This window comes from Leuresthes tenuis, unplaced genomic scaffold (assembly GCF_036924035.1).
Source record: "Leuresthes tenuis unplaced genomic scaffold, fLeuTen1.0.hap1 SCAF_4, whole genome shotgun sequence".
Lineage (NCBI taxonomy): Eukaryota > Metazoa > Chordata > Actinopteri > Atheriniformes > Atherinopsidae > Leuresthes > Leuresthes tenuis.
The window spans coordinates 6,242,242-6,258,933 of record NW_027325358.1 but is presented as its reverse complement, the minus strand read 5'-3'; the positions used below and the strand labels follow the sequence as shown (position 1 = coordinate 6,258,933).

General features: G+C 39.0%; 1 protein-coding gene across 1 annotated transcript; it reads left to right on the top strand.

Annotated features, from left to right (window-relative positions):
* The first annotated feature begins 1,171 nt into the window (after positions 1–1,171).
* On the top strand, positions 1,172–12,728 carry LOC140305385 (neuronal acetylcholine receptor subunit non-alpha-3-like). The gene is made up of 8 exons (XM_072384248.1): positions 1,172–1,533; positions 6,638–6,789; positions 8,253–8,297; positions 9,229–9,338; positions 9,549–10,062; positions 11,134–11,324; positions 11,672–11,888; positions 12,137–12,728. The coding sequence occupies exons 1-8, from the start codon at positions 1,476–1,478 to the stop codon at positions 12,269–12,271; spliced, it is 1,422 nt and encodes a 473-aa protein (XP_072240349.1). The 5' UTR covers positions 1,172–1,475; the 3' UTR covers positions 12,272–12,728.
* The last annotated feature ends 3,964 nt before the right edge of the window (positions 12,729–16,692 follow it).

The following is a 16,692-nucleotide window of genomic DNA, read 5'->3' as shown; positions in this document are numbered from 1 at the left end:
CATAAGGCTATGATAATACAGGACTTCTCAATTTGTGGAGCCACAAACTTTGAGCAGCACTTTTAGTTAAATGTACAATTCACATTTCCAGAACAAAAGAAAAATCAAGGTGACATCTTTTTCTGGGAGGTCTGTGGTTGTTTCAGCGGAATAATGTCAGACTTAATATCTGCATGACTCATAACAGTGTAGCTTCTTAGACAAGACCACTTAAAATTATGTTGTTTTTTTTTAAAGTTGAAATATTTTCAGTATAACAACAGTCTTTATATTACTAATCTTGTCATTGTTCAGCAGGCAAACACCTGTTGTTGGAGCCCAGAGATTCTGGATTTAGTGCTGGCTGTGTGTGCTTCATCTGGATTAACTTGATGAATATGTGTAACATGTGACTAATTACAATTGCAAAAAGAGTCTAAAAAGATTGCTTGACAATAGCTGAACCTCTCATTTTTGCTTATATTAGGGTTTTTATTCTCATCCTCGTGTGAAGGGTATACTCAACATGGCATCACAATCTATTGTTAGAGCAGGTGTGGCTGAGCATATGGACCAGTCTCATCGATGATGCCTAATCGCTCCTGAAATTAAAGAGTGGAGAGGAAATTATTCACGTGAAACTCGGCTTTTAAGCCTCTCATTAACTAAGTATTAAAAAAATGGTAAAAACAGAAGTGCAACCTCTTTGTTTTAATCTCCTGTATTGACTTGCAACGGAACGCATTGTGGTTTTGCAATAACTCATTTCAAGGACTTATTTGCAATATTTTTTCCAATTAAGATTGAGATGTTTGTCTAACGAGTATAATTGCTGGTGGCTTTGGACTGTAAACACAAAAAAACGAGAAAGATAACAATAACAGAGAAAACACGTTCTTTGTTGTTGTGTTTTCTGAAATATCGTGGTATTTTCTGCTTACAAGTTTTATCAGTTAAGGTGTTTTTTCCCTCCAATATTTGGTAGTGTTTTCGCCCACAGTTGATCAATTTAATGTACCTTTACCATAGAGAGACAAGAAGTGTTTACTGTATTAATGAATCCTCTTTCAAATTTTAATTCATTCACATGTGAATGTTTATGTTTGTCTCTGTGGACCTGATGTGTCCTCCTTCCACATCCTCTGATGGGCCAGCCCTCCCCTGTCCCGCCCTCAGCCCGGCGGCTCGGCTCCAGTACCATCTACACCGGGATACACACACACAAAGAAGCTACGGGGAAACATAACGGCTGGTAAAAACCAGATGGAAGAAAAAAACAAGCCGCTATACTCCGACGCCTGAAGGTGGTACGTGTTGATGCAACAGCGACAACCGACTGTCCTTCATGATTTAAACTGGACAATACAGCGGTGATACTCCGAAGGTCCCATATGGCTGTTGAAGAGGTGCATCCTATTGAACAGTGTGAATGGTAAAATAATTAGATCCTCTCTCTGGAAAGGTCCATTCGGTGTTGTTTTCGGACAAGAGGAAGCATGAAGTTTGCGGTTGCGGTGTGGTTGTGCCTGGCTCTTGGGAAGGCAACTGTGCAAGGTGAGAATCGGGGGGGGGGGGGGGGGGGGGGGGGGGGGGGGCATCTGTGCGTAAAACTGTTGAAGGTATTGTCAGCAACTGCCGGGACAAAAGTAAACAGAGGGTAAACTGAATGTTTGAGCAGGAAAGGTTTGTCTCTGATTTGGAATCGCGTTGCGCGTTCTGCACACATCTCACAACGTTATTCTCTTTATTCAAACAGATTAATTAGTCAATGTGTGCCACGTTCCGCACAGCGCTTTTTAACAAAGACGGTTCTTTACACAGAAACAACCATACTGCATAATTCAGGTGTGGACTTTTAATCATGTGAGGATGCAGGACGAAATGATGGGGTCAGTTCTGAGGAGCACGTTCATAATTTATTAAACAGTGAGTGCGCAGCGCCCCCCTGGGGAGATGTGACAGAGGGCGAGCTGCAATACACTACAGTAGAAAAGTGAGTGGCAATAAAAATACAATTGAAACGAATGGGGAAAAAGAAATCCCTCACATAATAAAGTTCGTAGGTTTTCTTATGAAAAGTAAATAGGGGAATATTGTGTCACTTTGGTGCTGAACTACAGGAAAGCTATTTCAGCTGCTCCTTCTTATGAGTGTGTGAGGATATGTCAAGCTCACTGTAAGGCATTTAGAATATAGGCTATCCAGTATAGGCAAAAGACAAGTATATGTATATGTAAAGATACTGTCCCCAATAAATTCCTGTGACTTGCTGACAAATTTCCATAGGGGCTATTTTGTAAACAAATAGTCATAGTAGCTGATCATAATTTAGCTTAGATGCACAGTTTGTTATGTTGGTTGTGTAGTAGGTGTGTGGTTACATCTTATTATAACATGTGCAATGACCTTGACTGTGTCCAACCCAGTCACGTCCACTTATTGAGGCAAGTGGGGTTAACCGTTTTGAAAAGTTGAGTCTCTCCTTCAGAAACCTGTCATGTTGCATTGTGGGCAGCTGTGAGCAGATTCCACTCATCTTTCATGTACTTTCCTGTCAATGGTCTGTGGAAGCACTGCACTAGTAATCTGTGGAGCTAGTGAAGTAAAAAGGCAAAAACATAAAGTTACACTTTCATTTACTTCAATGAATGTGGAAGAAAATTGGCTCCCCTCTGTTACTCCCTTTCCTATTACCCCTCTCAGTGGCACATCCTGCTGTGGTTCAACATGGAACAGATGGTAGCGGTGTTGAGGTGATCATACACTGTTTCACCCATGGGGTGTTTTGGATTGAGAAGGAGGCAGGGTGCTTGTTTGCATGCTGTGCCACTTCTGCTTCTCTATCAATCATCAGCAAAGCTTTCTTGCACACACACACACGAAAAGTGCTGTACATTCTTGCATCGCTGGTATAGGAAATAGATACACACACAGACTCATGCTAATGGATCATAATTTTTTTACAGAGATTGAACACCATCCCCCAAACAACCACAGAGCACATTCTGATCAATACTTTCCCCATCATGTCTTCCCAACTGCAGACACACACACATTCACAGAGTCAATCAGCTTCTCACTGAGGGAGGGAGCAGGAGCTCTTGTAGGAGAATCTCTACCTGTAATGTTTGACGACTGTGTCTCCTATATTTTAGTTGAAACAGTGAGTAGAGATCTTGGATCGATAAAGCTGACTGACTCTGTTGAATCCCCATTTCTAGTTGTTGCAAATTTAGTGAGGATCTGATGCAATGGGAGGTAATCTGAGTCTGAGCACATCATGTAATCAGAATTTTAATGCCCTACACATACAGGAAACAAAAGAAGATTGAAAAGTGGCAAATTAAGGTGCATACTTACTAAAATCTTCTTTCTTTCTGAGAATATTTTTCCTCCTTCAGCCAAAAACTCCTTTAGCCACAAAGGTGTGAATGATTAAGTGCTTTTTTTGTCACCCATCTCTGCAGAGGATTTCTGAAGCTGTTAGAGTGACTGTTGGGCTTTTTATCACTTTCCTGACCTTCTTGCTTACTTACATGGCTTGTCTGGATGACCAACTCCAGGAGGAGTCTTGGTGGTTCCAAACTTCTTCTCGTACTCCTGGAAAAATATGTTTAAATCAGTTTATTATCTCTGTCCTTATCTGTGACTCACATTTTTTAAAGATCCACATACTTCCATGCAGTTATTGGCATGGTTTTTTTCCAGACATATACTGTAGAGTGTTAAATCCAAAAGCCTTTCGTGCCATGCATCCCAGGTGCAAAACGCAACAAAACCAAAAACAGTACAGTAATAAAATGTAAATGATAACATTTCAGAAGTCACAAGATAAAAAGCTCAAAAACATTTTCTGTCTTACAAAACAAGTTTTTTTTATATTGCAATTTTATTGATGTAAGTTTCAATAATTCTTATTTTATTTATTTATGAAATGTTGTCTTTTCTATGTCATGGTGTTCTCTGTTTTAGTTTTGTGTTCTGTCTCCTGTTACTTTTTTTGTTGTATTTTCTGAAATTTCATTGTGTTTTTGATTTTGGTTCCAACCCGATTACTTTTTTAGATGAGCGGTTCCATTTTTAACAGGTAAATAACAATAGAATAAAAATCCTTCTCTGCCATTCTGGATTATTGAGTGTAGATAAAAAAAAATAATAATTTGAGCATTTATCTCGTGTATTAGAATTTCAATTTACAACACAAAAACATTTTTAAAAGTGAGACATCAGAATACTTTGTATCTTAAATGAAGCTTAGATTTACTGATAAATCAGTCATGTAACTTGGACACACACGTATACACATACATATATATGTAAATACATAAATAGGGATGACCTTTGTTTCTCTTTACAGTAAGCTAGAGTGTCTACTATCAAGTATCAAGTAAATGTTGTTCACTCATTTAATCTCTGCCATAAATTCTATAGAGCACTTTACAATGGGTTTCGCATTCACCCATTCACAGAGCAAAGCTGCCATGTGAGAGACTTCCTTCCGTCACGAGCAGCTTAGAGTTCGGTGTCCTTCCCTAACACATCTCGGCTCCAGCTCCTGAGTCATGGCCACATAAGCGAGCAGCATGTACAATGTATAAGGGAATGGTTCACACAACCGAAAAAAAGTCTCTGTGTTTAGTTGCAAGTAGAAATGGGAATTTGTTTTCCCCTTGCTATCTGTTGTGCTGTCTGCTCTCATTCCCCTTGTCCCAGTTAATGTATCCCTCTGCACCAACATCTACCCTTCCCCCTCATGCGGTCTCTCTCAGACGCTGGAGGGAATTGCTCTGGGTCACTCTGTCTCTCTCCTTCCTTATCAGCTCTTCCCACTCCTCTGATGCATTCCCCTTGTTGGAAAGGCTGTTGAATTGAACTTCTCTCTTCTGTCCGTTGGCTTCTTTTACAACATTATATCACAGGCTGTGCCAAATATTGGCTTCTTATGTGGACAATCGCTCCAAGCTTTGAGCTGATAAAGCCACTGAGTTACAGTGTGTGCTGCTCAAGCACAAATATCACATACTGCTTTGAGCATACAGCGAATGCTGCTGTCATTTGCATCTTACATTTGCAGCTTATAAACAGTGAGTAACGGACGAGGGTTCAGTGTCTTGCTCAAGGACAATGTGGCAGGACATACAGCTGTTGGGGAACAACTATGGTTATTAGTGGAATAATTTCTGCAAACTTTAAGTTACAAAATAGCTTCTATTTTTCTCTACTTTCCTTCTAAACTTCCTTTCAGTTTAGGCTTTACACTCATATGTTTTGTGTTTTTAACTGATGAGTGAGACTAAACCAAAATTAATTACACAACGTAATTTTGCTTGGTCTGCTCTGTAACTCTCCACCTAAGGGACCTGATATCTCTCAGCTGTTTGCAAATGAATGGCGACTTGGGAAGTAAAAGCACTGTTCCTTCATCACAGTTTCCCAGAGTGCAAGTGTCATTCTTTATCTGATGATTATGTCTTTTGCCTGACTGCACACAGCGCTTTGAGCTCTTTTTGTCTCCCCTGGCAATTGTTCTGTCTGAGGTGATCGTGTCAGCATGATCATTTTGCCAGCCTAGGGAGCTTAGATGCATTCATCCGGCCATGACCAGCTGTCAGTCTGGTCTAAGTTTACTGTCTGTGTGTAGAGCTTGATTGTAAAGACTTAACTTTTTTTCCCTCCCACTTGCCTGTCAGGCTCCATAAAGATGCTTCACACTGTTAATTGATGACTTTTTGTATGTTCTGAAACCTGTAGGATGACATTTAGGTCCAAATCAAATTTCTGAGTTTGACAACATTATAAAACTGCAACAGATTTTATATTTCTCTTATTTAAGTCATCAAGTAATTCACTGATGTGTAAATGTATAATGAGGCAAACCAAACATATCTGAGGATCTGAAACCAGTGAATGTAGATGAAAATATAATCTACTGGATAGATTGCCATGATGTTTATGGCACCCAGATGAAGAATCTGTGTGACTTTGATCTGCTGGTCAGTTATAGTCTCTACAATTCTGGGATGATCCAAGTGTTCTACTGGATGGATTTGCACAAAATTCATGGTTCCAAGGTAACATCTCATAATTCTGAATTCACAATAATTCACGATGAGCCCGACATTTGTGAATTTGGAAACACTCGATGTAGAACAAAAAAAATAAATTGGGCAGACTTTAATGTTCCTATCAGGATGAACTGTAGCAGCTCTAACGATTCTTTAACATTCATTTAAACTCAAGCTAAGAGTTAAATTCACCATGCATTTTGTTTATGGATTGATATTTATTCAACTAATGACATAATGCCCAATCCCAGCTGTGGTTTCCACATATCACTCATCAGCAAAACGTTGAATGTAAAATTAACTACTACTAATAAAGACACCTGCTTGACATGAGTGTGTTTACCTCATAGAGCTGCCAGTATTACATGTTAGCAGAGCAGTATGGATAGCCAAGTGACAGATGATGAGAAGAAACACCCTAATATATATAATATGTCGACAAGCATTTAGTTTTTTTTCATCTTTACGGTTAAACAAAAGGTTAAACAAATATCAAATTATCTGTATTAATTTCTGAGCTCTCAAAGTCCATCATGCCTCTGTGTAATTTTCCCCGGTTCCTCCTCTATGCTTTTTTCTCCTGTTCCTTCCAGCTTTGGAGGACTTTGTGTCATTGGCTGAGATGGAGGATGCCTTGTTGAGAAACCTCTTCAAAGGTTACCAGAAGTGGGTGCGGCCCGTCCAGCATGCCAATGACACCATCACTGTACGCTTTGGACTGAAAATCTCACAGCTGGTTGATGTGGTGAGGAAACTACATACACATTTATAATTACACAAGAGGCATGTAGTGTAGAGAAATTATTTCAAGTTTGATTCACAAGCAGTGTAGTGCAGCTAATTGTTACCAAGGCTTTAAACCTTTACCGACATGTTTGGGTCGAGGTTTGTTCTCAGTCTTTGTTGGGAGGGTTTGTTTTGTTTTTAAATAGGATTATGTGTTGAACTAAGGAGTGGCAGCAAAAGAGCTTGAGGAAAATTGAACAGACTCTGGATTGACAGTGCATTGTTGTACTGTGCATGCACACTTGCACAAATGTACCATCATAGAAGAGTCCTCAGAGGAAAACCTGCAAATATCCCAACAAGGCTGGTGTACTCGTGGAAACAAGATGCACAGACAGTTTAAATTGAAGCAGTCAGTTTGACTGGGCCCGATTAAACTACATAAAACAAGATTTATTTCTTGTTTTATATACTGTAAAATGGTCAGTAAAACCCTGTTATAGTCCCTTGTGGAGTTGAGGGTTAAAGGAGGAGGAAATAATTATTCAGACTGAGGGTGGAATATATCAAGCACAAGAAGGACTTGTGGTTATGTGGAGTAAGGAAAGATAGATGTATATGAACAAATGTGTTTTTCAAAGAAATAGAATTAAAGAAAGAAAGGAAATGAGAATATAGTAGGAACTATAGAAGATGGCTAATAGGTAAGGTCAACAGAGAGACTATTGTAGAGATTCTACAATGAGAGGATGGGGAGCAAAAGTATTTGAAAGAGCAATGAAGATTGAACACAAAGGAGGAAGAATGCTCGAAAGAGAGACCCAAAATGGCCTTCCATATAACCAGACGAAAGATTGAGTCCAGAGGGCTGCAAGGGAGCAGATTGCATTTATTGTTCAACCAAGAACTATGTCAGCATTTTACACTCATTCATCTATCATGCAGATATAATATTAATGAGAGTGCCATCTTGTGGTACATTCACTATATCTGTGCCTCAGATGTTTTAGTGTTCGATTTTCCTGATTCTCTTACTTACTTTCTACATCTGCAAATCTTTTTTCAAATATCAAAATTTTAGAAATGTAATGAAAAACCCTCTGTGTGTTCCCCTCCTTGCAATCCTCCATCAGCCTCTTCTGTGACTGTCATACTTTTACTTTTGTTGCTTATATTTGATTTTGAACAATATCAAGGGAAAGGCAGCAGTGCTCATGTTGCTATTTTTTTTCATCCTTGATTTTTCTTATTATAATTTGATTTAAAACATTGTTTTTTCTTATAATATTTTGTCAGTATACCCTGAATAAAAGCATTTAATGCCAAACGCTGTTCCACTTTGTTTTCTAAGTAGTGGATAATACTTTCAGGCTTTTATGGCACTCAACTTTTTTGTCTCCAGCTTCTGGTTTGCTCCTCATTAGCCTCTCGTATTATTCCCAGTAAGAAGATTTAGAATCATTTAAATTGTTTTTCTTACAGGATGAAAAGAACCAACTAATGACTACAAATGTCTGGCTCTGGCAGGTAGACACATTCACCTCTACAATTACCTTCATCTTTACAAATTCCAGATCTTTAACTTGTGACTTTTTTTTTCACATGTGGGAATTGGGTTAGTTAAGTATGCAGTAATTTTGCTCTTCATGACTCTGCTTCATTTTGTTCTAATCTGATGATGTAAGATTTATTGACTGGTAACGTGGGTTGCATGTTCTCCCTGTGCATGCACAAAAACATGCATGTTATGATGTTTAGTGATTCTAAATTGACCCTAGGAGTGAGGGTGAGGATGCATGGTTGTTTGTGTCATTTCTTTTTGTAATGGACTGGGTGTACCAGCCTCTTGCCTGTTGGCTGGGATAGGTTCCAGCCCCCCCATGACCCTAAAAGGATTAAGCAGGTATCGAAAGTGGATGGATGGCTGTCTAGTAATGTGCAGCTGGAGCCCATATAAAGATTACCATTATCCCTGACTGTGATGTACTGAGTGCACAAATTTCACATATATATTTTTCAGACCAAACTTTCCAGAAAGGAAGTATGAGGAGAGGCATCATCGGTACTCACGTCTTGTCGCTCGATAAGACGTCAGTGCAATTAATAAAGATACTTGGACAATGATTGAAAATAAAGTATGTGCCTGATTACTTCTTGTTGTCTGGATAAATATCAACAAAAAATAACAAGGTATCATTTAAAAATGTTCAATTAGAAATCAAGGCGTGCTTGACACAGTTTTTAAACTAGTCATTCAGAAAAAAGACAGAAACGCTGGACAAGGTGACAAGCAAATTGGAGTTGGTTTCACAATGAAAACATAATGTAATGAACAATTTGGTGCTGTCCATGGTGCTAAAATGGAGACCGCTTTAAAAAATGGATTTGGCTTTGTTGGTGTAAATGTATTTGAGTGAGTGGCTTATTGAATGCTATTTTCCATCTATGTTTTTTAAAGGAGTGGATTGATGTGAAGCTAAAGTGGAACCCAGACGACTATGGAGGCGTTATCTCGATCAGAGTACCATCAGAGACTATATGGCTCCCTGACATTGTTCTGTATGAAAAGTGAGTTACACAGCACACTGCAAACAGCACATCCAGAGCTATTTTTGGGGATTTTGGTTAAGTAATTGAAATCAAATCAGTAATGTTTGTATATATATCTTATATCTGTGTCTTCCACCTTATTCTCTTCCTGTGTGCTCTCTTACATGATATTGATCACCATCCTGACTCTTTCCTAACCTCCTCCTTTTCTGTTCATTTTTCTGCCAGTGCTGATGGTCGCTTTGAAGGTTCCCTGATGACCAAAGCCATTGTGCGCTGGGATGGCACTATAACATGGACTCCACCTGCCAGCTATAAATCCTCCTGCACCATGGATGTCACCTTCTTCCCCTTCGATCGACAGAACTGCTCCATGAAGTTTGGCTCATGGACTTACGATGGAAACATGGTGGACCTGGTCTTAGTGGATCACTATGTGGATCGTAAAGACTTCTTTGACAATGGTGAATGGGAGATCCTCAATGCCACAGGAGTAAAAGGAAGCAGGAGGGATGGGGTGTACTGGTACCCATTTATCACTTACTCTTTCATCCTGAAGAGGCTGCCCTTGTTCTACACCCTCTTCCTCATCATCCCATGCCTCGGGCTGTCCTTTCTTACCGTGTTGGTGTTCTATTTGCCATCAGATGAGGGAGAGAAACTGTCGCTTTCGACATCAGTACTGGTGTCACTCACTGTGTTTCTGTTGGTCATAGAAGAAATCATCCCATCATCCTCAAAGGTTGGTAATCTATGCAGGTTTGACAAAGAAACCTATCTTTATTTGAAGGTTTTACTATGTTGTAATTTGTTACGTCAACCCTGCTTTTCTGCGTGTTCACTTATCCTGACTGTAATTTTAATCTCAAATCATCCATCCATCCATTTTCTATACCGTCAATCCGTTAATCGGGTAGCGGGTAGGCTGGAGCCTATCCCAGCAGTCTAATCTCAAATCACTGATTTTTAATTCTCTACAGCCCACCGCCAAGGATGTTTCCTTTTACACCCTTACAATCTTGCTTTAATGGTCTATTTAGGGTTATTGTAAGCTATTATCTGGAAGACAGTAGAAAAAAGGTTGAATGTGTAGCATTTAGGGTAATCATTTGGCAGACATACAATAATAAATGCATAACTGTTTCCATTAACCAGCCCCCCCCCCAAGAAAAAAGAATAATTAAGAAAAACTTTACACAGCCTATACACCTGCTCTGTGGCTCTCATTGGTTTTACCTGACTGAATGTCTTCTCTGTACTAAATGTACAGGAACAGTTCAGGCTTGAGTGACAGCTCATCACCTCATCAACTGTCCAATTCCTCAGCAGTCAGTTTAAGAAGCTTCATTGAGTGAAATGATATGACGTTTCCTTACATACCTCCTCCCACCTTGAGCCTGAGCAGAAGTGTAGTAAAGTATAACTCAAACACCCTGCATAGGTGTGCAGGGCATTTAGAAGCATCTCCTTCTTAGCTATTGCTGAGCAGACATATGAGAAGGACAAACCAATGTTTTAAGCCCCTCAACCTTATTACAAAAGCAAAGTGCATTTATAGGTAAAAATAAATGTAAATGTAATAGGACACTACAACCTAAAAAGATGTGGTTACTTAACATTAAATTCACATCCATGCAGGAAACAAGTATTTTTTAATGTTGTCAATATGTTATTTAAATTGCATTAAAAAACTGATTGTTTCATGTTATTAATGTGATTAATAAACTCATTTTCAGAGGAAGTGACTCATGTTCCACGCAATAGACTGAGCTGTTTATGTGGTTGATTTTTCTTTTTTTTTTTACATCTACAGGTGATCCCACTAATCGGAGAGTACCTGCTCTTCATCATGATCTTTGTCACCTTCTCCATCATTGTCACCGTCTTTGTTATTAATGTCCACCACCGCTCCTCTGCCACATATCACCCCATGGCCCCTTGGGTAAAGAGCCTCTTTCTTCAGAGACTGCCCAGACTGCTGTGTATGAGGGGACACACTGATAGGTAACAATAACTGGATTTTTATTTGTATTTTTGGCCAAAAGCTTACATTCAATACTGAGGTTTTAAATATGAGGTTGAGAAGACAATCAAATGTATGTTTTTTTCCTTATTGTGTGGAAACACATTCAAATGCAAATGAAAATAGATTTCTTGAATAGAATTTATATAACATGCAAGATACTAGGCATGCTAGGGTAGCTTACAGTATTTTGCTGGTAGTTTTACATTTACTATACCAACATGCGCATGGTAACAAGCTTCTCACCTTACACTCAGCCATGAAGTCCATCAGTATAAATTAAAACCTTTAAATGTAAAAGTAACAGGATTACTGTCATGATCCTCAGATACCACTTCCCAGATATTGAGATGCGAAGCCCAGAGCTGAAGCCCCGCCGAGGTGCAGGGCGACGAGGTGTTCCTGACCACTGTGGCAGCCAGCAGAGAGGAGCACTCGGAGGGAAGGAGGATGAGAACCAAGTGTGGCTGGCAATGCTGGAGAAAGCCACAAATTCAGTTCGCTACATCAGCCGCCACATCAAGAAGGAGCACTTCATACGAGAGGTATGAGGGAAGGCGCGAGATCAATGCATGGGATTTCATGCATGTTGTGTCAAATTACATACTCTTATAGCTTTTTATTAGCAAGAATCTAACTCTCTCTTTATGTCTCATTTTCTCAACAACCACTTTTTAAAATGACACAAAGTAGTTCATATGTTCTGACTGAGGGATGTTTTGCTGTGAGAAAAATGCTTGAGGTTTACAAAGAATCACATCTGTGAACTTCATTTGTCTGCCTGTCTCATCAGGTTGTACAAGACTGGAAATTTGTGGCTCAGGTGTTGGACAGGATTTTCCTGTGGGCCTTCCTCACAGTGTCAATACTAGGAACTGTTTTAATCTTCACTCCGGCTCTGCAGATGTACCTCAGCACACCTTCGTGAACATAAAACACAAACTCATGAAGACTCACCAACAGCTCGTACCTCTTCTTTCCCTGTCAGTCTTTGACTATGATTTATTGATAAAGTTCAGTAAATTATTCATATTGTATATTTCTATTGTAGAAGCAAGCTCAGGCTACAAACTTTAACCACTCAACAACATAGTTTGCAGCTTGTAATGACTGCAGGAAACTGAAATGTTCTAAATTCAACTCGTCTTTCATTCTAAGCTGCATGTAAAGGAGTTTGAGGGAGTGAGAGCAATAATTAGGTTAAAGTAGCGTAAATTATTTGAACATCCATGTTTGTATTAACTATATTGTTGCAATTGTAAATGCAATAAAGTGCACAATATCACTTCTTGAAGAATGAGTTGTTATGTGTCACATGCACCTTGTTGTTAAGCCTGTTGTACTCTACTGTATGTTGTGTAATGATGATCTCAATCAAAATAAATCTTTTCTGTGGAGACTAATTTCGTGATGTCTACGAAGCAAAGAAAGCAGCTTTTCTGAGATCCGATGGAGTCAGCAGACAGCCTCTAGACTCACAGTGTTTCAGTTACTTTGTGTAATTTGCTTGACAGCTGGAACATATATAAAAACAAAATGGTAAGGACCTAAAAGGGACATCTGTCTTATTACCTACTGTCATGGTCACAATTTTGAAAAGTCAGCAAAGAAAGCGCTGGGCTCATTGGCCCAGCCATCGAAGTCCAGTAATCCAGTCCCTGACTATAGTAAAATTAAAGCACTAAATTGGCAGTAATGATATGAGCTGAGCATTTAAAATGCTAAGTAAAGAGGCTCCAGTGCTTTCTTTAATATCTTCTTAAGCGTAAGAAACACTGAAGCGTCCATTATTAAAGGAAAGAAGATTAAAACCATGTTTTCAGGCACTTGCCCTCTCTGCTTCTTGCTAGGTTTGTGCGCAGGGTTGTTTGGATGAGATGGGACCACCTGTATAGGCCTTCGCTCAGAACTAACTCAAGTCCATATAACAAATTAATCATACTCTCATAGGAGCATCTGGTTTTGGTTTGTTTCTGTTAATCTATCTGATACTTACTTTTCATAGGTATGTGCAGATGATCAGGCCATGCAGGGTGGAGTTTTAGCTGTAATGGCTCTATATCACCACTAAAGGGCAGCAAATACATTTTACTTTTTGTTACTGAACACACACTTTGTATTTCAAACTTCCATCCCATCCATTTTCTATATCTGCTTAATCGAACTGTTGGGTCGCAGTGGTGCTTGAGCCTATCCCAGGGGTCATCGGGCGAGAGGCGGGGTACACCCTGGACAGGTCGCCAGTCCATCACAAGGCGTGTTTCAAACTTGTTTTACATAATATTGCAAGGGGAAAAATGAAACGTGGTGAACTAGCTCAAAAATAAGTTATAAACAAACTTAAAACAACCCATCAGAGAGCTTAGCTTTCTGGTTATTATTATTATTATTTTTTGTGGTATTCAGGCTTTAATCACCTATTAAGAAAATAAAGAAACTGTCAGTCCCCAGTGCTGTCATAGTGTTGTAAGCTTTGACCTAGTTTTCAGATGGCGTGATTTATTTTTCCTTATCTTATTAAAAATGTCTAGCAAGCTTAAAAATGAAGTCTCTCCACTGGTTTCATTTAAACAGTCTGACCTCAGTCTACTTATCTATTATTCACCGCTGAAGATCTCACACAGCCAGACAGGTGTGTGTTTGTGAGTGCATGAGTATTAACTGTGTGTTTGAGACACAAACTGAGTGGAACAGAGGATTTCATAAATAATAAACAACCTTACACATCTTTGAAATGAGAAAAATCTGTGACTGTCACCTTTCCAAAAACATTACATTACATGGATTTTATTTCACCAGTGCTGCTGGGAAATTCATAAGTTAAGGAATAAAAAAAGATGACATGACAAGGAGCATCACTAGTACACAAATAAAGTACAGGCTGCCACACCCCAAACTTCTCCCTAATCCTAGTTTAAAAAACTACAATGAATCCTATTCTAGCAGCTGTTTTTCTTTTGCACAGAAGTGGTATGGGATATGTTCAATCCTGATTTAAATCTTATTTCTACTGAGCTCGACAAACAGAAAGTTGATGCATCATCCACAACCATTATGCAAATCTTAATTCAACTCATTGAACATGTGCTTGTGCCTCAGCTGCCACATTAGCAATGACCGTTACTTTTAGTGTGTGTAGCAGTAAAGGTGGCTTAACCCACTTTATATACTCGAACAGGAAGTTTCTACTGCTGTGTAGGTACATACAAGCAGGTTTTTTGCTCCTTGTAAATAACTATGTACCTACATAGATTGCAAATTTACAAATGTTTCCTTGCTGCACATGCTCAAAACATAAATGTCCCTTTTGAGACGAAATACAAGATGTCTGAGGTTATATTCTCCAAAAATCGGGAGAAAGTGGAGTTTTGCTGTCATACAAACGGGCCGATTCAAAGTTTTCTTAAACGCAACAAAAAGATTGAAGATACCAGTAAAGGAAATGATTTTTAGTGTATTCACTGAACAACGTTGCATTTACAATTTAAACAAGTAAAGAATTTGATGTCGTCAGCAACACACTCAAAAGAAGTTGGGAGAAAAGCGTGTTTACTATGATGTTGCAACAGATCAACGTCTTTGATCATTTCTTTAATCTTTGATTATTTGGGAACCGAGGAAAGTAATCATTGTAGTTTTTCAAAGGATGCATTTATTCTTACTGAATACGAGATTTGGACACTGATGCAGACGCTGGCTTTTGTTCTTTTAATAACATCTTGGATGGTCTTTTTTATCTTTCGCGCATGAATCCATTTTAGTTAGTATTTTAGTTAGTTTTTTTTTTTCCAAAATAAGCTGAAATGTGAATACCATTGACCACAGAACATGTGTTAACTATCTTTTTTTATGTTCACTATGAGATGAATTTGTATGCAGAGAACACAACATCGTTTATGTGAAGAGCTGATCTATTTCTTTCTCCTTGTGTAGTTCAGTTTCTGTATTCAATAGCAAACTGTGTTGAGTGAAAATGATTTTTCCAAGGTATTTCTGAGGCCATTTAGCTTTGCTGGTCATGGTGGTATGACAGCAGTAGGTTTCTCCTGCATCCAAAAGTCTATCCAATCTGCCACTTATGCAGGTCCAGGTTGTGGGGATCCCGAGTCACAACAATCTAAGCAGAGATCTCTGGACCTATCTCTCCCCAACCAACTCCTCCCACTCTTCCAGGGGGCCACCAAATCATTCCCAAGCCGAGAGGTATAGTCTCTCCTGCAGGTCTGTATATCCATGGTCTGCCTCGACGACCCATCCCAGTAAGACAAGTCACCAGTGCACCAGTGAGGCATCTGGAACATCCAAAAGTGGTTTCAGTCTCCATCCTTAATGCTGGGATTTCCCCAGACTTCTTGAAGAGTTGAGATGAAACATGATTAGATTCTTTATGTTATGCTCTGAGGATGTTTAAACGCCAGAGTTTTAACTTTGCATTGAGATTTGATTTCTGAAAATTAGGTATTTTTTCATTTTGTTATGGATGATTTTCTGACTGAGTTTGTCAAAAAGTGTTAAGCAATGACCCAGTCTTGCTCAGATAGATTAGCCTTTGGTAGATGCTCCTTTCATGTAGAATCCTTACACTCTCACCTGTCTTCAGTTAATCTGCTGACTGGAGAGTATTTTTAAATGATCTATACTTTGGTGCTTTCTTTGCCTATCTCTCAACATCTCTCAAATTCTCTCAAATGCCTATCTCTCAAATTCTAGATTCGTATGTATTCATTAATAAAATAACTTCTTACCTTTTCTGGAAATGGAGTTTGTACATTTGAGAAAGCCACTAATTCCAGCAAAGATGGCTCAAAGTATTTTTATATTCACAGGGTTTTGGCCTGTTTTGTTCCATCTGAGTGAACATTGACTGCGAAACCAGATACCAGAGTTCAGCTTGACCTGCTTTTATGTGTTAAACATTGTTCTGGAACTGCCTCAGAGAGACTGACTTGAAATACAGAATAAAAGCTCCTCCTGAACAACATTCATCGTGTTTGGATTCAGCTTTGCTTGATATCGACATGAAACATGCATAGATTTTTTTCTGTGACACAGGCGTACAATTCCTGCAGCAGTGAACAAGTAAAGATTGAGAAGGTGATCATAACTGCTCTTGGGGGAAATTATGGGCATATGGAAAGAGTAATTTTTGTGTCTCATATCCGTTGTCACCACTGTGAGCTGAAGCACATCTGGATGGAAAGGTTAGAGCATTCTTTACAAGGTAAGTCTCACATGCATCCAAATAGTGAAACTCGAGGTTGTACACTACATACATCATGAGTAAATAACAGTTTTGGCTCTAAGTTTGTTGAAAGACCTGCAACCTCATTAGGAAAAATTAAAAAACAA

Excerpts from the sequence above, each read along its gene's own strand:
- LOC140305385 (XM_072384248.1), top strand. The coding sequence starts at position 1,476 with ATGAAGTTTGCGGTTGCGGTGTGGTTGTGCCTGGCTCTTGGGAAGGCA. Across the intron at positions 1,534-6,637 it reads TGGGAAGGCAACTGTGCAAG|CTTTGGAGGACTTTGTGTCA; the intron begins GTGAGAATCGGG and ends TGTTCCTTCCAG. Across the intron at positions 9,339-9,548 it reads GACATTGTTCTGTATGAAAA|TGCTGATGGTCGCTTTGAAG; the intron begins GTGAGTTACACA and ends TTTTTCTGCCAG.